The 22,698-nt window shown below is 41.0% G+C and overlaps 1 protein-coding gene across 1 annotated transcript in view; it reads left to right on the forward strand.

The window, feature by feature from the left end:
- Nucleotide 1: 1 nt before the first annotated feature.
- The window catches only part of STX8 (syntaxin 8), a gene marked incomplete at its 5' end in the record, with an annotated part of 113,807 nt that continues 91,110 nt past the window's right edge, over nt 2-22,698 (forward strand). Inside the window, 5 exons of the mRNA XM_010579495.1 lie at nt 2-145; nt 3,413-3,507; nt 5,218-5,328; nt 15,074-15,198; nt 16,681-16,773. Coding sequence (XP_010577797.1) covers nt 2-145; nt 3,413-3,507; nt 5,218-5,328; nt 15,074-15,198; nt 16,681-16,773 — 568 coding nt within the window. The remainder of the gene's footprint in view (nt 146-3,412; nt 3,508-5,217; nt 5,329-15,073; nt 15,199-16,680; nt 16,774-22,698) is intronic.

Here is a 22,698-nt window from a genome sequence, read left to right on the forward strand (position 1 = left end):
GGGACAGGGCGCGGCGGCGGGGCTAGCTGCGCCTCTCCCCCGCAGGCTCTCGCTGTACGGTGCCGCCGGCCAGATCGCCCAGGAGATCGCGGAGAAAATCCAGGAGCGTAACCGCTGCCAAAGGAACGGGGAGAGTTCGGCCAAGGTACCTCTCTCCCGGCAGCTCCGGGCTTCGGGAGTGTGGACTTCTGGGGCTAAGTTTTGCTTTTAAGCGTTCGAAACATCACTGTTCTTTAAGATTCCTGTAAAGAGAAGAAGAGTATGGTTTCTAAATTGACGGTGGCTTTTCAGTGTCACAGAAATAACCTTGGATTTACCAGTAAGGAATCTTTTATGCCTGCAATAGCGCTGGCTTTACAAAAAGAGAAAAGGAGAAGCCGTGGGGCTGTTGGGTGCATGCTGCTGCCTGCTCAGGGCTGTCGCTGCCAGGAACAGAACTGCTTTCGGAGATCCTGAATCTAAGAGATGTTGGGTTGCATGTCAGCTTCTGCGCGCTCCTTTCTGTGTAAATATTGGGTAGATATTTTTTCCCCAGGAGGCTGGCTGGCTTCCTTTCTGCAGTGGCTGTAGATCAGATGAAATAATGAATTTTGCAGCCTGTTTTAGCTACGTTTCTAACAAAATACAAGACCAGAGTTAAATATGAATGAGAAGCAGAAGTTAGAGCTTACCCAGGGTATTATGTTCTCCACCTTTTCACACTTCCTGTTTAAAAAATAAAATAAAAAGTTTCTCAGGAGGCTGCTTTTTTTAGGACTAAAAGCCTTGTCCTTTCCTTCAAAAAAGTGTAGGAGTCTGCTTGATAGCACACCCTAGGGATCATGCCATTAACTTCTCCCTTGACCACGTTAAGAAAATGCCTGCAAGCCCTTGAGTTAATCTTTATAATAATTTGCATAATTAAAACCTCACTGTTTCATTTTGTAGGCTCTGCTCCTCTTTATAGCAGGGTTGTAATGTGGTGTGCAATCACTGAATCTTCTTTGCCAGTCTATTTGCTGATAGCTTTTAAAATAAAGTGTCATTTTTGAAATGTTTCCTTTGAAGAAATGTTGAAGAAAACTGTGTAGGCTTTGTACAGTGATCAGTGCTTTTTAATGAATGACTCAAATTTGGCATGAATTGAAAAGAGGTTTCAGAAGGCCCAAATAAGTGGGATTTGAGAGAAATATTTTCTCTAGCTGTAGAGTTGAGAGGAGTATTTAGAGGTGGTGATTAAACTCCCTACTTTCAAGATGATGAAGTGTTAGAAATTGTACAGATACGCTCAAGCAATAGCAGACATAAAAAGATTGCTGCTTAATCCATCTGTATTTATAGAGGACAAAGTTCTCTATTTGCATCATCGCTATCTATGATGTGTTCCAAAAAACCCCAACAAATGGTTGTATTGGTGTTGTTTGAAGCCTTTCTTGTACTGTAACTCTCCTAGGTTGTGTTTTATGGAAACATTACATGGTTGACTTATTTCTTCATAAAATCATTTGTTCCATGCCCTGTGTTTTCCAAGCACCGTTTCCCTTTAATCCATTAACAGTTAAAGATGAATATTTGGCAGTGTTTGATTCTACTATAAACAAGTTTCCAACAATGAGAAAGTTGTTTTCATAACAGAAATGCATGTTGAGAAATCCACAGCTGAGCAGTCATATATTCTGTGACTCCTGAACGTTTTAACAGAGGAAAAAAGTCTTTGTACAATATTTGCCTGGTAGGGAGAATGTAAACAAGTTTTTGTTTTTATAGTATTTTGCCATTAGCATGGCTAAAAAAACTTACTGCTGAGCAAAAAATAGAGCATAAAATTTAAAATGAAAAAAAAAAAAAGAAAACCAACCCAACCCTGTAGGGAAAGATTTCAAGCCAGCACTTACCATCTGTGAACTCTACTCTATTGAGCTGATCTTAAAACTTCCATTGGCTTCTTTTTTTCTTTTTTTTTTTTCTCTAATGGAAGTGAAATCTTTTGTTATGGCACTGCAATTCCTAGCCAGAGTAGCAGAGGGTATCTATGTTAGATGACTTTCTTGGATGTATATACCTTTATGTTACTTTGCCGTTCTGGGTCAATTAAATGCAGCATTCTCCACTTGCACATGAGTACATGTGAAACGAAAAGACCTTTTATTACCTGATTGCAGAGCTAGAGGATATGCAGCAGCTTGAACTTTCCTAAAAGCATTTATATCCCATCCTGGCTTTGGAAATGTTGCTGTGGTGTTCGGCGGCTGTGAGTCTGAAGGTGGATTTTGGCTGCGTGCTCTTAAGGCTGCCTCAGCGTGGTTGCATCTGCTTTCTATTGTATTTGGTAGTGTTTGAGAACAAGTTTCGCTGAGTCAGAGACTTAAACTTCTGAAGCTATCAGGGGATTTTTTGGGAACTCCTGCTCCATCCTGTGCAGACATCAAGTGCAGTTTAGCTCTAGGCAGGATCCTTGTAGCATGGTGACTGCTAGTGAGATGTCTGACTGCTACCTCTGTCTTCAAGAATGCAGGAATGAGAGTCAAAGCAAATAATTCCTTCTCTGTTACTAGTTCATCACACAGAGCATATGAGGTTGCTAATCATTATAACCCACAGCGGGGCTAGTATCTTTTAAACAAGAAGCACATGAAGTCTTAATTAGGATAACTTGCATAGTTAATTGCAGTTACAGTGTTTTTCCCTAGTATGTTGTACATAACTGGAATGAAAAGAAATAATATTTAAGGACAGAAACCCCAGAGGATAATGTCAGCCTAACTTGGGAAGGGGTGGGGATAGAGGAGGAGGATTCACGCAAGCCAGGGAAGAATGTGAACGACTTAACTACATTTTTAGTAAGAACAGACACATCTGAATCTTGGGCAGCTCAGTAGTGAGAAAGGGTCGGGAATCATAGGTGCCGCTGAGAAGGGAAATGGAGGAAATCTGAATTTCGCTGGGATCTTTAGTTTAAAGTCTAGAGGAGTTCAGTGGACGGAATGTCTGAACCTGTAGCACCCTTCCCTCTAATCCTGGGCACTGGGAAAGAAACATGGTGGCAGAAGAAGCTGGCGCCTGTATTTGTATTAAAGATCAGAGGAAACTGGAAAACTAACTGGAAAATATTAAAATGTGCTGAAATGTTTTGCTCATATAAAGGACTGTGTTTATAAAGACTCGAAAGAAAGCTCTCCGTATTAAACAGCATTAATGCAATAGAATTGTGTTTGCAAAACTAGTACTATTTATCTCATTATTTTGTAAGCAGTCCAAACCAGTTAAGTGTATTGTTCCCTTTGTGGTTCTGAGGCAGGCTTTCTTGCTTTAGAATGGAATCCTTCACACCAGTATAGCTGAAGTTAAATATATTGTCACCTGCATATAGTAATATTAAATTTTATGCAAATATGACTCGGACAAAAAAAAAAATCTCTTTCTTCCCCTTCAGCTCAATGTGATTATCAGATCATTGTTACAGAATCTCAGAGAGAAGATTGATCAGCTGAAGGACTTGCTGCTTCGGGCTGTGTCAACACACCAAATGTATCTGTGTAAACATCAACCTTTCTGTATTGTGGGAGAGGGTGGAAAAATATGCTATAATTGCTCTGCCAGGCAGTTAGGGTTTTTCCCTCATTCCATTTTTAGAAGACTTTGTCACTAGAACTTTGTCCATCCTGCTGTTTAATATTTTCATTCCAGCTGTAGTGTAGGAAGATTTGGGAGCCTGGGCATCTCTGGTATGGTGGGCTTTGGTTACAATTGGATAGTAGGGAAGCTTAACAAGATGGTCTAAATAATCTCAGAGCTGCCATTGTCTTGCCTGTGCACTGTGCCGACAGTACCGTTTGAGTGGCTGGTTTGTGAGCTAAGATCGCTCATCTGGCAGAGAACTTGCTAATCTGTTATTTTCTCTTGGCTCAGTTGCTGGCTGCAGGAGCGCCAGTGCTTGCAAAAAGGAAGGATGAAGCTGTGTTCAGGGTGTGGGCAGGAATGTGGCACCTCTGACTTGGACTGACTTAAGCAGCAATAGAACTGCGTCTTCAGAATGATGTCAAAACGCTTTAAAATATGCCTTAGAAAAAAAATCACAGGTTTTCTTATAGGAACGTTACCCTGTGGCCTGGCTTGAATTTGCTGCTCCTTCCATATGCTGGGATAGTCAGGCTTAAGGAGTCGAGTACGTTCGTGTCCCTGAAGATATCCAGCAGCAATGTGATTTAATGAATGAATGTTTAATTTCAAGCTTACTGTAGCAGAAATCCCTTTGAAGCATGGGCCTCCTGAGTGCTGTGCTGGTGGTCAGGGGTAAAACTTTCCTATCCAGTGAGTGCTTGAGAGCAGACGAATGCTACAACTGTGGCAGAAAACATACACAAATCAGTTTAGCTATTGTATGATCTACTGAACAGTACTTGGAAGAGAGTTAGTAGTCCTTCAAAGTGTCACAAAGATTAATTAAAAAAAGCAAACACATGTCCCCTGTCAATGCCTCAGCACTTCAGGGCATCTTGTCCTTCAGAGATACTGTATGAATTGTTTTTGTGCTGCATCAGTGGCTGTCGGGGTGTTCTGCTGATGAATTGCAAATGGAAACATGCTCAAAGTAAATTTTTGGTTGTTTGCCCATCACTTGGCTGGGAGGTACTCACCTGGTCAGTGTTATGACCCTCCAGTGAAATAAGATGTGAAGTACCCTGCTGATTTTAAAAGCTCTATTCTGCTTGGGCTTGCCCCATTTATATCATAACAGTATAAGTTGGAGCTCTTTTAAAGACTCATCTTTCCCTGAACTTAACCTGTGCAGTACTGTTGTACATTGTCAGTGTTACAGAAGAGATCAACTGTGTAGGACTTCTTAGTAATAAATGAAAGAAGAATTATGTTGGATTTTGGAGAGGGAAATGCTATTCTTAATACTTATGCTACTTTGGCAGTAAATAGCCTTCCAGTTCTCTTATTACTTTGAGATGATGACCTGAAGGTCACTCTGTGGTCACTGTATGAAACTTTTTCTTTGAGATATGTAAACTTCAGAAACACATTTAGAATAACAACAGATTTCATTCAGAAATCTGTGACCTGTTCTCTTAGGTGTTACAGCCTTTCCTTGAGTTAAAATAGTTACTCTAGTTAATTTTGATGATCAGGAGGTCTGATTTATTTTAAGAATGTATAACAGGTATTATTTTATTCACTAAAATTAAAGTTTTTCAGTGTTTTTAAGTTTGGTCCTTAACCAAGTATCATCAGCACACAGCTGGAGGGAGACAGGAGGCAGAATTTGGTGGATGACCTTCTCACACGACAGAAGCAACTTCAGGCATCTTACAAGAATGAAGGCACAGAACCAGATGTGATAAGGTATGGCACTGTCAACTCGAATGAACAATGTGGTTCGTGCTTTGAGTGTGTCTGAAGATAATGTTAAATGCATCCATTGAACTCATGTACCTCTACATGTAGCAAACTGCAGTTTCATTTGCTTAGAAATCACATGATTTCTTTAGGGACAGTATCATGTATGTCTGCAAAGCTGGGGAGGACGAGGGAATGGGGAGTTGCTTGCAAGAGGTAGTAGCTGACTAAGTGACCCAGTAGAGTCAGTCACTGAGTTGGACCGGTGGGTGCCACCATACAGGGTCTGCATGAATTGTTGGAAAGAAAAACTGTCAAGATGAGGCTTAAGCTTCAAACAGTCCCCAGTGATCATATTGTGTAGCAGTCAGTGGGGGCCTTCAGATGGACTACATTTTAATTTCCATTTTGGTGTGTCCTTCACAGGTGGGAAAAATAATTATGGTTAATAGCCTTCAAGTTGTGCTCTCCTTATGCAGTTCTCATGTAGCCCCTTTCTAGTGGAAGGAGTTGTATCTGTCATCTCTAATAGGTTCTTGGAAAGAATTGATCCCTGGTGGTCTCTGTCTGATCAGGAAGAAAGGTAGAGTCTTTTCTTGAAGTTTGAAATTCAGGCCTCTAGCCCGAGTTAATAAATTATTAGCAATGCATAAGTTTGGTTTGGTGGGAGTCACACAGGTGCTGTGTCCAAAACATATGAACCATATTGGGCATAGACTTGGTATAACTATATAAAAAGATGACTCTTACTGGAGATGTTGCAGTCCTGCAAGCTCAATGTGCAGTGCAATAATGAAGGATGGGTTGTTTCTAGTGCTTTGTTAATGGCCTTTTGAATTTTATCCGTTTCTGGTTAGGTCAGCACCAGCTTTTGCCTATGGAATTCCACTCGCGACTATTTGCTCCTCTTGGCTGTGCCTCAGAGTTTTTGGTAGCTTCAGTTCCTGCACAAGCATGCGTCTTGCTGAGGAACTCCTTGCAGCTACTTTACATCCAGAAGCTTTTATGTCTCACTAAAATACCAAATTAAAAATGCTTGCTGAGCAGCAGAATTGAGAGATTCCTGTGAATTTGTTACGCTTCTATTTCCGTTCTCAGTTCAAATAGCATAACCCACCCTCACTTTTCTCCTTGTTCCTCCTCTTTCCCAGTGTATTTTCAGCGACATCCCCACTGGTCGACAGAGAGTATCCTGGGTCCAGCCTGGAGCTCTACGTGTGCTATAGAAGGTCTAAAGGCTGTGCTAATGAGGTTCTGTCTCTTCAGCCTCTTCATCTGTGTTGTAAAAGTTGTTTTTTCTTTGAGACTCCTTTTTCTTTCAGTGTGCTTAAACTGCCCAGTGAACCAATTGCTGGAGGAGAGAGAGGAGAAAAGGGGTAGCAATAAATAAGCCTTGTTCCTAAGCTGGTAGCCAGGCTGTCATTTCCTCCTTCCTCTGCAAGCAAATGGGTAGTAGGTCTACCACCTTAGCACAGGATTAGGGCCGTGGATGTCAGAATTGAAGTGGCATGTGTTGAGGGACAACTTTGGAACCATCCTTATGATTCACTGGGTGATATGCTTTGATCTCTATTAGCCCTAGGCCAACATTCATACAAAAAATGAAAAGCCCCTCTGTCAGAAAGTATGAATTACCTGTCCCCTGACCCCACGCAGGTCACTAAACACTGCTCTGTGTAAGAGTTACCATTTTGGCTAAATTCCAGCGCAGGTAATTGTATTTGCTCTTCCTAATTTTATCTTTGCAGATTCAGGTAATCTTCTGTCCTGCAAAATAGTGCAGAAGAGAAGCAGAGCTGCAGTCTCTGAGTCTACAGAGCTTGCTGTATTTCCACGGTCAATGAAATGACTCTCAAGTGTAGACAGTAATTGGTAAAACTTTGGTTTAAAGCCTCATATTCTTAAAGAAGTGAACACAGATTCTCGGAAGTTCCATATGAATCACGTCTGTTGGGCCCAGCACCTATTTTGTTGATGTGTGGGAAGCTTTAATGCAGCAGGCACAGACTTCTTAGGCTGGTTGTGGGTCATGCAGGGGGCTGTGCTCTGCCCTGTAAGCACTGCACAATGCTGCATGTGTGGTCTGGGTCATACGATGTGGCTGAGCAGAGCTTCATCACCTCTGCTGACCCGTGGTGTAGCAAGGTCTGCCTCTGAAGAGTGCAACTGTACTTCTCCAATATGGACATGTGATAGAAATACATATTTTTAAAAATTTTTAACTTGTGCTTCTAAGTGGCAGATGTTTTCTAATGCACTATATTCACTGGACCTTTTCTGTAGCAAACAGTGTTGTATTTTATACATGCACATGTAAGGTTACTTGTGGGAGGGAGAAGAGTTAGAGCCCTCCTGAGAAAGTTTCTCACCTTTTTGCAGTATGTCAGCCCTCAGTCTTAGAACAGAACAAAACTTCATATACTTTTAACTCCTCACACTTTTGAATAAATAGGCAAGCCTTTTTGCTGATGTTCTTTGAGAACCAGTTCCTTCTCAGCACTGTGCTCTTGAAAAAGGCAGAGACAGTTTTGAAGCTATTGTATAGTAAAAAATTGGGTACCAATGTGAGCGTTGTGTTCTACCATAGCTGTTGAAAATAAGATTATTTTTTTTTCTGGCTTGTTTATTTTGTGTATCTTGGAGCAGATACAAGAGTTACTCAGAGTTTAACTGATAGTTTTCTGTGTTCACATGTATATTCGCGTTTTGTGGGGGTCTGTTCAGTAACATGGTGTAGAGGTTGGTTTCTGCTTGCTTTTGTTCTCCGGTGCAGTGTTTGGTACAGCCAAAGCACATGTTTCACTTCATGGTTTCTCATCTTTGCGACACTACATGTTGTCAATGCAACACCTGCTGCAGATAGTAAAACTGTAGACTTTGATCGAATCCATTAATTGTTCTAGGTTTGCCATTCTCCAGAGCGCAGTGCAAATCCAGTTGATGCATTGGTGCTGGCTTTTATATCTATCACTGAGCCAACCGAAATGTGTAAAATAGCAAGTAGGCAAAATGTCTATGGGAACTGATGATGTGAGAAAGCTCTTGTGTGTCACCTGCTCTGAGCAGTCCATAAACTGATCTGACGTTCTGAAGCATGGCCATCCCTGCTGTGGCAGGGCAGCGTTGGCATGCTACTGCTGTGGAGCAGACAGAGGGCAAGGATTCAACTTAGAGCTGCCCTGGCATAAAGGTGTCGAGGCAGATGGGAGGAAAATACCAAAATCCCATGATGATTTCAAGCTCCCTTAGAAATGATCAGGGAAACCAGTATATTCCAGTACAAGATAACATCAGAGACACTATTTATTTGCTAGTGTTGCAAGGCTTGAAGTTTTATAGTTCTCTTTTAACTTCTTTATTTAAAAATGGATAAAACTATGCCAACTATTCTCTGCCTGGTGAATTCACACCCCGTCCATACTCTCCCTTGTAGGTCTTGTTTTCAGTGGTGCGGGCAGAGACATAGCCAGGGCCTGAATCTTGTTCCAGTAAGTCAAACCTTTCTCTCTTGCCTGAGCCTGGCCTCCATGTTGGTCAGTAGGGAAGGATCTTGTCTCCCCAGCCTGCCATACTGCTTGTAGGAACAGAAGGTGACAGGTTCTGGTAGGGTTAAGCTGCTATTTACAGCACTGGGTTTCTCTGAAATTGTTGCAGACTTCTGGAACAGCCTGCTTTGCATTTCAGTAGGTGGCAAAAACCTCTCTTCAGTGTGTCTGAAGTCTGAAAGTCAGCTTTTCCCACTGCATTAGAAAAATCAGCACATGTTGTTTGATTAAGTTCTAGCAGTGACACTTTTCTCTGGTTTTGTATTGGTTTTCCGTATCTAATCCATCCCTGATGTGACAGCACACATTTTCAGAAGTCTTTTTCTTTCCAGCAGTCATTCCTTTCATTAACCTTCTTGCACCGCTGATCACATATTTATTGTCCCCGTGGCCTATAACTGTGAGGGTTTCACTAGAATTAATCTTCGTTTATATTTGGTCACCATTCAGTGAGTTTTACATCCTTTGAAAACTGCTGTAAAGCTATTTCTGATTGTGAAGTACAGTGGCCTTAATGCTCTTAGTATTTATCCTAACTGACAACTTGGGCCAGAACACAGGGCAGGACGCTACGTTACTTTGGTATAGCATTAGTTTACCTTCCGGCGTTGTCGGTCTTAATTAAGATGCAACTGGAATTTTCCAGGGGAAAGGTTGTGCTGTTTACGTGACTCTGCTTGACTAGGGTCAGTTAAATTTTCTTTAATTGGTTTTCAATAGGCAATTTCAGTATCTTCTCCCCTCTTTTCTCCTTGGAAAGAGATCTGTGCAGGTTATTCTAACAGAGGCTTTAATGGAGTAGAAATCCCTATGGTTTTACACTATTTGAAAGCAAGAAGTGAAGAAAACAACTAGAAACGTTGACTTTCTGGAAATCACAGTATCAAAGTTTTGTGAGTCTTTAAACATTTGTGGAGGCAAAGGAATCAAGAATATTCCTCCTCCTGCCTGACGAGGTAGTCAGTATGTAGAAGTATATGTCGATCACCAGTGAATAAATAAATTGTGTGTACTTTAACATGCCTTTCTTGGTTTCTCTTTTAATTTCTCAAAAATATAGAAAACTTTTGATAGCTGTGGGACACAAAATACCTTAAGTAATAGCTACCCTGGATAACTTTTAGAAGAGTCCATATATTTTTTTTTTTAATGTGGGTTACCATTTTTTCTGCTTAAATACTTTTCTGTCAGATGTAGGACATTTAGGTCTTATTGCAAACAGGCATTTTGCCTAATGCCAAATAGGAATTGAGTGCCCAACTTTAATCAATAAGCCATTAGGTGCTTTTAAATGCTTATGTGAACCTGGCTTTTGTTTATGGAAAAGCAAATGCTCTTTGGAAAACAAGATTAAAAATAGTTGTTTAGGTGCCTTTAAAACTCCTTCCTGATTTCCTTCCTCCCTACCAGTTAGTGTTGCAAGCCCTCCCAGCTGCAGCTACAGCGTTCTGACATGGGATGCGATTAGCCTTGTGTCTAGGAGATCGATGGAAAGGGTGGAAAAAGAGGTCAATTGTCCATCCAGAAACCCATGCTTGAGAATGTCTGAGGCTTGAGTCATAAGATCAAATCTAGGGGCTGGGGCAGGATTTTTCCAGGGTTAATGTGCCTTTGGCTGTGTAGTCATGAGCCAACATGGTCATAATTGTCTCGACACCCTCCTCATCCACTGAAGTGTGTCTCTGTACGTGGGTCATCTCCTGTCGTACCACTTGTCACCTGGAAGCACTCTGTAGGTTACAGCATGTGCAGACGTGAGTGTGTCCTCATGCAGGCAGCAGGTACAGTGCCTGTTTGGCTTACCACAAAACCCAAGGGTTGTTGAGCCCACCCCAAATTTAAGAAAAATTCCAGTAACATAGTGAAGTTTCTGGTCTGTGTTCAAGGGACAGTTTGTGTCTCTCTTCTTTCAGAGCATACCAGAGGTTCCTTAAGGGCATGCTGGGTCTGTAGTGAGACCAGATACCAAGCTGAGACCTGCTTGGAGGCTCATGTTCCTGTTGCTTGTGGTCACGCAAAATTCAGCTGCCGCACAGAGAGCAAAGGTTCAGGTGTGAACTTAGTACTGCGTCTTGTCCCGAAAGTAGCCCTCTGAATGGCACCGAGGGGGGAGTCCATTGCCTCGGGTGCAGAGATGCGAGTTGCAGGTGATGGAGTTGTTGATCATTTTGTGAACAGGACAGATAGTTTCACCGGAGTAGATTTGTCCCTTCACCTTTTCTCTGGATGAAATTATACAAGATGCAGCGTCTTTCTAGAAAGAATTCTCTTTTGTAATTCTCTCACTCCTGAGGAGTGCAAGTGGGCTGTAGAGGTGAGACTGTTTCGATGAGCACTATATAAGCTGTTTTATAATATATTTAGTATTGTGCTATGTCCAATCTTGCATAGAACATAAGGGATGGTGTAGAAAGAAGATGGTAATATTTGACAGCAAGATTAATCTCTGACGGAAATGTTTATTGTGTGTATATTTTGAGGGTTTGCATAGGAAAGTGAGACTGCTATGAAATAAAATGTGAGTGTAAATCTTGTTATAAAGATAACCTTTCCTGGGGATGCTTACCCTGGTGTAGCGGTACCTCCTCTGTGTAGTTTCTTGCCACAACCCCTCCACCCAGACACTCAGCATTTCGAATGGACGTGTTATTCCAAGTGCACCTGTACAACTGTGCAAACACGCTTCCAGCTTGTTGCTTGCCTTGTGCTGCTGCTCCATGGGCACCTGCTGTGCTGTACAAGCATGAGGTGGTTGGGAGCTGCTTGTTCTGTGGTGCGAAGCTGCTGTGCCTATGTTGTGGACAGGATTTAGTGGTCCTGGAGGTGCCGCAAAGTAGCTGTGTTCTGCAAATCAGCTGTCCGGCATCCCGTGAGGTAGCTGGCTTGTGCAGCTTCCAGTCATTGAAGCCAGTGGGACCAGTTAACCGAACCATAGATAAACGGTGTCAAGAGCAACACGGCATTTCCTTAACCATGAGATGTGCTGCTCTTGGTTCTTGTGCTGGTAGAGCTAGGGAAGTCCTCTGCTAGCTGCAGGGAATGCTGCCCCTTCTGTAGGCTTCCTGTCGGGAGCAGTTCTTGTGGGGAAGTCTCCACCTGGGAAGGTACCTGAAGGGGATTTGGAAGTGCTTGTGCTCGTGTGGCTTCTCCTGGGGTTTTTGGAGGGGGAGATAGCTTTTGTTTTGTATGGTAAAATTATACTGGTTTTATTTGTTAGCTTGGAGCTTCCTAAAATGCACTGCCTGCCAGTGTGAGCAGTTAAATTGTAAGTGAGAGAATACCCCTGCTTCTTCGCCATTGCTGTGGAGATTGACCTGTGAAGCAAGCTGAGGTGCCCTGGGCACTTCACAGAGCCCCACTGTATAACTGTATCGTTAAGGGAATGTTCAAGTGATCATCCAACCAATTGTCATATGACCCAGGTTTTGTTTAAAATTCAGTCTTGCTGATCAGTCTTCTAAAGCCGTAAGCCTTGATGTGTGGCCTTGGTCTAAAGTAAGTGCTGGTTGACTAATCTAAGTTACTTGGAAAGTTTTATAAGAATTATCAGTGAAACAATGCCTTCTGGAAGATAAGCCCTCCCTTGTTAAGCAGTGACATAGCTCCCTGATTTTAAACCCCATCATCTTTTATACTTGGGCGCATTGCTAAGCCTCATAATTAGTTAAATCTGCTCCTATAATCAAAAGCTATCCGCACACTCCACTGCTCTGTGACGGTTTCAAAGATTTACGTGATTAACTTGGCGGAGACAGTGGGTGGCTAATTGGATAAGCTTTAATCTTCACACCACCAAAGCGAAACATGGTAAGATCAGAGGAAATAGGAAGTTATGCTGTGTTGTGTGGGAAGGTAGTTACCAAACATGTCAAAAAGATTATTGTAACGAGCAGACCAGTTGTCATGACCCAACCTACAAGAATAGGGCAGATTATTAGGGGGGAGGGAGAGAGTGAGGGGTGCAAATTATTTCAAATTTGCTTGCCTTGGCTTTTTTTTTTAACAGGCAGAAATAGTTGTGCTCTTTTTAGCAAGCGAAGAGCTTTATGTTCCATTTGCTTTATTTAAATAATTTTGTCAGATGTTGTTAAGCCTAGATTTTGTGTGCTTGCTAATTGAACTGCTGAACTGGGTGAACTGTAATGATCTTTGCATCTTCAGAAGTGTAATGCTTCCAAGGTGTTTAGGTTTGTAAACCTGGTAGCAGTCGTTGTGGGGCTAGGAAATATGAGAGTGTGTTTAATCCCTCAAAGCAATGAAGAAAGCTAGGTAATGTGTAAAACTGTAGTTCAGGTGTGTGTATTTTTGTCTAATCAAGCCCGATTCCCTACCTCGATAAATACTTGTTAAGTTTTGGTGGAGGTGTAAGGACTGGCAGACAGAAGAATCCCAGCTCCTCGCTTTCAGATGTTGCCCGTGACAGCCAGCTGGTCCATTGGCACAGCGGGGCCATCTGGGTTCTGCTCTGGAGTGGTGTTCCAGCATTGTCAGGATGGTTAAGTGAGATGTTGTGATTTACAATAAGGGCTTTTGACTCCTGTAGCAAAAAAAAAAAAAAAAAATTTTCTTTGATTCTGACAAATCCATTACCTTGAGATGAAGTTGAGTGAACATGTTAAAATTTTAAGTGAGAAGAGGTTAACTGTTCTTGAATTTAACTGGCTGTGAATGCAATATGAAGTGTGTAGTGCACTGTACACAGATGAGGACGTATGTGCCTGTAATTTATGGATGGCCCAAAACTCATGTGGTGATGAATTATTTTTCAGCAGTGTTGATTCATCTCATGGCCAGGAGATGTCTCTAGTTCACCATAATTCCTCAAGGAACTCCTAGGCACAAGTTCTGGATTTTGCTTGAATACCCTTGCTGTGAGACTTCAGTCATCCTTCCACAGAGCTGAAACCCGTATTGGCAGGGTGCATGAACTCCTCCAAGCTCCACTAATACTGTGCAGTGTTAACTTCTTTTGATACAAGATTTTAACCACAAAATGATTTCGAGTATATATGTGTGTACTGTACAGCATTTCAGCATATCTCACAGAGAAGGGATCTGGACTCAATTAAAAAAACCAAAAAAACAATTAAAAAAATTTAGGTCTTGGTATAATTAAAATGTTTTGAGAATTTGAGAGAACTTAAAAATGCTCACTGTTCTTGTTTTGTTTGTGGAAGTGCTTTGGGAAAGAACAGGGCAAAGGTAAAATGAGAATAAAATACAGAGTTTAAAAAAAGCAAAGCAGAAAGCAAAACCTCTTACTTCTAGTACTGCTATTGAGGAACCGATCTTTTGATGACTCTCGCCCAAATCTGAATTGCAGTTTTGGGTTCAAGTGGCTCACATCTGTCATATGTTTTTCTTGTAGGAGAAACCAATGAAAAGCTGAAAGACAGAAACCAGGAATCTGCTATTGAGAAAAACATTTAAGTGGCATTTCATTTTACTACTTGAATTTATTTGCCCTGGACATGAAAAACTTTTTTTCCGTTGTAAGCAGGGAAGTGTCTATAATGCAAACAACCTGAAGTCATAATTCTTTTTGAAGAAAACCCATAACTTGATTACTCTTTCATTTAAGAGTGTGTGTGCCTGACTTCTTGTTCATGTTGATGCCAGACTAGGAAATGCAGGAGAGTAACTGTGTGACTTCCATCTACATTTTTTGAAATGCAGATACGTTCCCTTTTAGGTTTGGTCAGGATTGCAGAAAATTAGTAGTCTCATCTGATTTGCATCTGTATTAATGTGTTGATACTTTTACTGTTGGAAGCTTTCAGGATGTACCTCAGTGTTTTTGTAAGTTTGTGTTTTGATCACATAGCAAATACATGAATAATATGTGTATTCCCAGAAACCCTATTCTTTTTCTAGCAGTTTTGAATGCTGTGTGTTCTACATGCAAACAATATTTAATATGAACATATTATACAATGTATGGTATATGTTTCACCTTGTAGCTTAATTGTTCACTGCAAAATTAATTCTCTCCCTGCTTTACCACTTCTAGGCAGTGTTATGGAGCCTGCAAAAGGTATTTGTTATTGGAGATTTTCGGATTCTTTTTGGTTAATTTCTTCTCTGATTGCAGAGAATCACACGGAGTGCAACAAATACATACACTTCCATCTCAGTCAGTCTTGCAAGCGCAAATTATACAATGAATGGGTTTTGTGTTGAAAATTATTTGCTGAAATTATTTTCAGATCTAGCCTAATGACGGGAGGGGTCAAACGAGGTGTAACCAATCCATGGCTCTTGGAAGAATCTGAGGAAACCAGAGGGCTTGGCTTTGATGATCTCAGGCAGCAGCAGCGAAGGATCATAGAAGGTACAAGGGTTTTTCTGTTATTTATAAGCATTGCTAGGACTCTGAGAGGAACCCTTATAGAAAGTCAATACAGTAACCTGTGCTGAAGTTTTATTATCTGGAGATGTCAAACATAATAGTTTCAGGCCGTTGTTTTCCGTATTTGCAGGAGCAGTATTGTGTTTTCACTATTCTTAACTGGAAGCATCTTCTTAAATCAAATTTTCAAAGACCTTACAGGGCATCCCTGATTTTGACCATATTAATGGTTTTGGTTTGCAGTGGAGATCTCATTAGTTGCACTGAAAGTAGTGGGATTACTGCTGTGCTTCAGGCTGGGGTGCATTAGATGTATTGTTGAGTTGGAACAAGGTAAGAATTAACTAATCTAAAAAGGGTCTTTAGATTTTGGCCCTCAGCATCTGTAAGGAATTTCTAACTTTGGAAGTGTTGGAAAACCTCAGCCTGAGTATGTCAGGTGGTTAATGAGGTAATTTCTATACCATTGAAGTATTGGCAGTGATCAAATGAAATCAGTCTCCAGATAAGGCCTGCTTCAGTCTGCATGTGAAACAACATTTATAGTTACGGTTCAGGAGAATGGCACGAACTTTGTTTGGATGGCCCAGGTGAAACCTCAAGCTCCAGTCTTTGTTGACACCATAGGTATCCCATGGGCAGGCTGAAAGAGGTATTGGGTGCCAGACCTTCATCCCATTGAAGGGAGGGGGGTTCTGGTCATCCTGTACAATTTCTGGCTGCTGCACTGCAGCCGGCTGGCAGTCTTGCTCTGTGCAGCATTGCTGCTCCTGCAGTTTCAGACCACTGACAGTCCAGCCTCCAGCATCTCTTCTCGTTCTACTTGATGACTTTGGGCAATGAGAGCTGGCCATTCTGGTTAAGCTGCTTACTAAGGACTGCGTGGTACCTGCAAACTGGAATAGCAGAGGTGATATGGATCTTAATAAAGGAGTGTCTGCAGAGCTGGTGGGAGCACATCAAACTTTAGCAGCCCCCTCACGTGCCCTCTGTCTTAGGCTCTCTTCCATGCACTCTGTATCCTCTTGCAGCTTTAAAAATCTATCTGAATTCTTTGGTGTTTGCATCACCTGTTTGTCTTTTGTTCATGTTAAAAGTTTCTTGAAAAATTTAAAAAGGCTAATCAGAGATCTCTATGTGTGTGCCAGAAAATCTCCTGCATTTATGATTGAGTAACAGCTGAATGTTGAATTCTTGGATATTTTTTGGGGGGGGGGGGGGGGCGACCCTCAGCTAAATGTCCCAGCTAGAGCAGACATATTAATTACCCATCATTCATATTATTTTAAGAGTGCTGTTGCCACAAGGATTCATTTTCATGTTGTGTTGATGTATTTTTCTTAATACATTTTAACTCTTTAAGCACAGAGTACATCTTTTTCTTTACTTCTGCATCTTTTATAGTACATAGCCTGGCATATCAGCAGTTTTTTTCATGTAACTTTATATATTTTTCTGTTGCAGAGCAAGATGCTGGACTCGATGCTCTTTCTTCAATCATATCCCGACAAAAGCAAATGGGGCAGGAAATTGGGAATGAGCTGGATGAACAGAATGGTAAGAACAAGACTCATAGAGACTCATTTTGCCTCATTTTTATGTAAGATTGTGATTTATTTTTTTTCACTCTTCATACAACTGCACTGCTTTTTGCCCACAAGACAGTACTGTAAATGTTTATGTATGAACAACCACTACAGATTCTATCTGTTCATGACCTGGTTGTTTTATTGTGTTTCACTACATAACCTGTTGAGCATGTACAATGTATAACACTTGGTATATTTTTGTCAAGCCTGCCTTTTAAAAGAAAAGATTGGTGATTATTTGTACAAAGTACAAAATTAATTTTATACTCGATCTTTTGCATTTTCCAGTTTTATGACAGTTTTTATGGTAAGCTTTTATGTGTTGCTGGGTTTCACTTGAGCATTCTTATTCTGTGTCTTTCCTTATTCACTAAATGGAAAAGTCTTGAGCCAGCGATTAAAGGAGAAGTGTTGTATTGTTTGCTACAAATTATTTGGATTTTGAAGGTTTCATGGCATTGAATGTAGGATCAAATTAAGTGCAATATTGAACTAGAAGAGTACCTATTTTCTTTAAAATGAACCAGTATCCAAATGATGGAATTGCTCTCCTGTTAAATATGCTTTGTTACTCACTTAATTGTTCGCGTGACATAAACTGTCCCTAGGAGAGCAGATCCTCCAGTCTTTCTGACTTTTTCATCTCTTACAATATGGTAATAGTTCAATTAAAGCCTTGGAACCCTGCCAGCTTTCTCCCTTGCACAAAGGCTTGAGCCATATGGTTTATCCTTGGGTTCTGTTGTACTTAACCACTGAGAAGGTAAATGTCCTTTTACTTGCTAATAAATGATATGCTTAAATTGGCTTCTTCCTGGACCTATATTTTTTTTTCCCTTGTATTTCTCTGCATGTCTGCTCAGAGTGAGGGGGTTCCCGTATTAACAATCACATAACACGAAGTACTACTTGGGAGCTCCGTTCCAACTGAGAGTGAAGTAAGGGGGACGGCTTTCTCATGTTTACCTTGCATACATGGCTAAATCCAGGAGGGGTATGAAATGTCTAGAATATGTCTTTGTTTATTAATCCTAAGGTTGTTAAGAAATGGTTTGTGCAGCTGGGAGAAACTATGCTTAGTGGTCTTGTCATATTTTGATCCTCTGCCTCATGTGAGCAAAGACATTTTCAGTTAAAAATCTGTTTTATAAGTTTCTTCTATTAACTGTTGTTTAAAAAGTCATATTAATTGCTTTTTTTGCTCTAAATAGAAAACAGGTGGGAAGCATGAGCATGTTTACTAATTCTCTGTGAGACCTTGGTTTCTCATCAGGAAAATACACGTTCTGTGTCCCATTTCCCTCTGTTGGGGGTAGGGGAAGGTTCCCCAAATCCTTATGGTTTTGGGACCCTGAAGGTAAAGTGTATTGTACCATCGCATTTCTGCGTGACCATGCCAGACTTTTCTAGCAGGGAAGCCTTGAAACATCTGTGACATTGGGAATGTATTTAACCCTCCTTTTTTGCAAATCATGCCAGTTTTGTTTGTCTTACAGATAGTTACAAAGCCTAAAGCAAAATTCTTAATGTTTTCATGTGAGCTATTTTTTGAGCTACAGGCAACTCTTTCTCAAAGGATGGAAACTTTCCCGAGTGCTCAGAGTAAAAAGTGGTGAGGATTGCCTGTTGCTGACTGCAGGCCAGATCCTGGGGGAATAGAAAACACTGAGTTGCCTCTGCTTTTCACTGTCCTAGAACCACAAGAATAAAATCTGCCAGCCATGTAGAGTGCATCGTTTGTAGATCTTTAAGCAGTCTGAAAAAGGTGGGAAATAGTCTGGCTCTTACAGACAGGGGTCCAGATTACTCAGCACTTAGCTTCATCACTACCAAGCAAGTGGGACTCCCATGTTTTCTCTGACATTATGCAATCCCCCCCTTTTTTTTTTATTTTTTGTGGATAGAGGGGTGTATGATCAGACATTTCGTTGCCACTGGCACACTGGAAAAGCTGAAATCCCTAGCAATATTTTCTAGGGGCTACTTTTGCTTTGCACATCTGATTTCATGCCCTGTGCTTAACTATCTACAGACTTTTCTCAGGCACTCTGCCAATCTCGTGTCACTGTTACATGGTTAGGTTGATGAGGATAACTGCCCTGTAATTTCCCCTTACTTGGAATCTCTTTCCTTCCTAGTGCTGAGTGATAATGGCATCGTCTGTATTGTGGGGAGGCAGGAGAAGTTAATCTGCATTAAGTGCTACATCAATATTTCTTTTTATTCAAGTCAAATTTTCCATCAAATTGCCTGTTTCTGTGGGAAGTTTGAGTTCCACTTCCCTGACCTGCTTTGGACATTCCCACCTTCTGCAACTAATTAGGTGCCTTTAGCTTGTTCTGGCGTTATGATAAAATGTGGCTTAATGCAGAAGTAGCTGATAATGTCTGATAGTTAATGAAACAGACGTTAGGGAGCTGGGCAACTGTACTTATTTTCCGGACAACTTATTCAGGCCTCTTTTTTTCTTCCCTAGTAGCTCAGGTTCTCTGTTCAGTTGAGATATTTGCACTTCCCAGCTCTTCGAGGTAGCCTGAGGCATTTTCCCTTGAGTGCCAGTTGGTGTAGCTGTGCATTTGCAGATGCACAAGTATTGGAGGCATCCTGATTAATTATGCAAAGTTTACTTCTCGAGTAGAGTTGGTACATGTAAATTCTTTTGTGTTTGTTAAATGACTGAAAAATGATTAAACTTTGCTTTTCGAAGGGTAGTTACTTGGCAGTATCTATTTTTACTTCACTGGTGGGCTGAGAGGCAGTGATGGGCAGTAATGTTTCAGGTTTGTAAGAGGGCATCCTGCAAACGGGCCAGGCTGCAGTGGTTCCTGTGTTCTCCAGAAGAGTCGGTCCTTCTCCTTGGGCAGGCTGGGAGACACTAGCCTTGCTTAGCTCCACGTCCCTGCAACGCTTGTCTTTTGGCAGATCTCTCTGAGCTTCCTCCATAGTCAGCAGACACCATCAAGGATTGCTCAGGTGTGATCCCTCCAGCCTGCCTGACACGTCCACCTAGGAGCAGGGCACAGTGTGTCCTGAAAAAGCCAGTTTTTCCCCACCAAACTGTAAAGAGAGCCTGGGCTCGGATGGAGGTGGTTGCTTTGCAGACATCTGCCCTGAGCAGATGAGTCCCATCCTTTGATTTTGTTGAAATGTGTCCAAGTTTTAATTGGAGTCTCATGTCGTTCTTTACTCAGATTTTCAGTATAGCTCTGTCCTTGAGATTTTATGCCTCTTCTCAAAGCCGATGGTCCTTTTCAAACCTCCTGAGTGTAGTATTCTGCACTGATGAGCAAAGTAGAAGCAGGGTAGCAGGAGACATTGGTTTTTTCCAGCCTCAGGAGTTTGCTAACAGTGGGAGAGATGGGGGATTAGCAAAAGAATTTTCCCATCATTAGTTCCAAATTTGGCCCCAGAAAACTTTCTGTAATCCTTTCTTCTGTTACATAAAAAAAAAAAAAAAAGAAAATAGTGTAAATGGCCTCTGGCCCTGTTGATGAGGCAATCTAATCTAGTGCAATAATTTTGGAAGAATGCTTTCAGAAATTCTGAATGCTGTTTGTTTTACCCTTATAGAGATGTTGTCTTCTCATTGTGACATGCTTGCGTGAGAATATAGTACTCTGTGATGGATGGTAAATATTGCTAGCTTGCAAAATTTGTCATGTTTGGCATTTTTACCATGTTGCTCTCCATTTGGTATACACCATTGAGGATGGATTCTTTTGCTGCGGGCTCCTTTGAAATTTATGTCTGAGCGTAAATATGTTCATAAACCGCTGTTTACATCCTTTTACTGGTCAAGAGAATGCTGTACACAGTGAATTTCCAGGATGTTCTTAACCAAAATGGATCATTTCCAGTAAATGATCTCTCATAATGAGGCTTTAATTACATAGTTATGTAACACTTTTAATTTCTTGTAAAAAATCAGATTTCTAAAACCAACCAAAAATTGAAGCATTATGTATTTTATTGTTTGCTTTTTGTTTTTTTTAATAGCTTTGCAAATAAAGGTTGCTCTGTCACCTCTGGTTATAGTGGGTGGCATACAAGCGTCCCAGGTGGACTCAGCTCAGCCTTTCATTTGGTACCAGTTCAATAGTCAAAGCCTGTGACTGGCCTGGTATACGATTTTTGTTAACCTGACATGCTTCCCTCAAAATGCAATTTGGAGACTCCACTTGAGACTGGAGCCCTGTTCTAGCTGTTGCTGTATACGCACATAGAGAAGTATACTTGTAAAATCGAAGAAAGTGAGTTGAAAGTATTCTTGGTGATGCAGAGACTTGTTGAAAACAGCATCAGAAATTATAGCACAGCAGTGGTGCGATTCATTTCTCCTAGGGCAGTGTTCAACCACAAGTCTATCGCTTCTGGTGCAGATAGACCAGTCGGTATATGTACAGTGAAATGCTTCTCCTAAAGATTATTTTACATGGCTATTGCATAATCAAAAAGGAAGCCTGAAGTTGTTTCACATTTCTGTTTATTAAGAACATTTTTGCTATAATACAAACTAATTAGCATTGTGTATGGAATATGTTTGAATTATGAGACTAAAACCAATGGGGCTGTGGATATATTACATCATTGTTAGGATTAGTTTGTAAATAAGAAATGATTAAAGATTAAATTTTAAAAAACGTTCACCATCTTGTCTAAACAATATATGTTTTCATCATATAGAGTTACAATCCTGCATGCTTTGACCCCCTTCTGAGATGGCTACAGTCCTCTGGTCGCTGGGATTTGAAGGTGTTCAGCATTCCTTGAGAAAGGCTGAGCAACAGCAGGTTCAGGTTTTCTAAAAACCGCTACAGAGAAGCATATGTTTTTAATATTCAGATGTAAAATAACTATCCATAGCCTGACTGACCTCATACTATGCAGATAGATTTTTATTTTGCTTCTTGAGCTTATTGTACAGAATAGAAATGACTTCAGTTTTATTGGGGAAATGTTCTGTCTCTATTGCATGCTGTTTAGTTGGATTTAACCCTTCTTAGGGGAAAAATTAACACTTGTGTTAAAACATTGCTTTTTGTCATGAGTGATCTAAATAGTGGAATACTTAGTCTCAATATGAACACTCAGAAGTTGGGGAATACCAAAATTGAGGTTCAATGGCACTTCTTGCTTGTATTTCTAGGCTTAAAACAATTGCATGCTGTTTTCTGCAGGTCCTACCTCGTTTTGTGCATAGGACTCAAATCTCTTCTGGGGTTGAATTGAGTATACGTGGTGACAAAACCTTTTTGTAAGGTCTCTGCCTCATTTCTTCCAGGTGTGGGAAAATGTTTAGTGAGTAAGGCAAGGGTTGTAAGAGGTTTTTGTGGAGCAGATAGGTTTTGCCTTAGAGCATAAAACTCTCTCTGCTCCTGCCCAGGAGCTCCATGTGATGGTGGTTAACCCATCTTAACCAAGCTTTTTCAGAAATGATTCCCTTCTGTGTGTCTGACTTGGCATCGTAGGGTCTGGTTTGCTGAGGTTTTGAGCGCTGGCACTTAACAGAAATTGATGTGGGCTGTGCTTTGGGTGTAATGAATCATGGAATGGTTTGGGTTGGAAGGGACCTTTAAGGATCATCTAGTCCATCCCCCATGAAGTACTAGGGAATATAGAATCATAGAGTCATTCAGGTTGTAAAAGACCTTTAACATCATTGTGTCCAACCATGAACCTAACACTGCCAAGTCCACCACTGAACCATGTCCCTGAAATATATGAAAATACATTAAATACTGTTTGGAAGGATAGATAAGGTTTGGTTTATACATGGCTTTTTAAAAAGAGGTTCAAACCTTCTTTTACTGAACATCCAAAATAAACCTTAACTATTAATTTTCTTATGTTTCCTTCTGAGTTGGGGATGATAGTGTTTCATCTCCCAAGGAGG

The sequence above is a fragment of the Haliaeetus leucocephalus genome, unplaced genomic scaffold, assembly GCF_000737465.1.
Source record: "Haliaeetus leucocephalus isolate CR32 unplaced genomic scaffold, Haliaeetus_leucocephalus-4.0 Scaffold657, whole genome shotgun sequence".
NCBI classification, from domain to species: Eukaryota; Metazoa; Chordata; class Aves; order Accipitriformes; family Accipitridae; genus Haliaeetus; species Haliaeetus leucocephalus.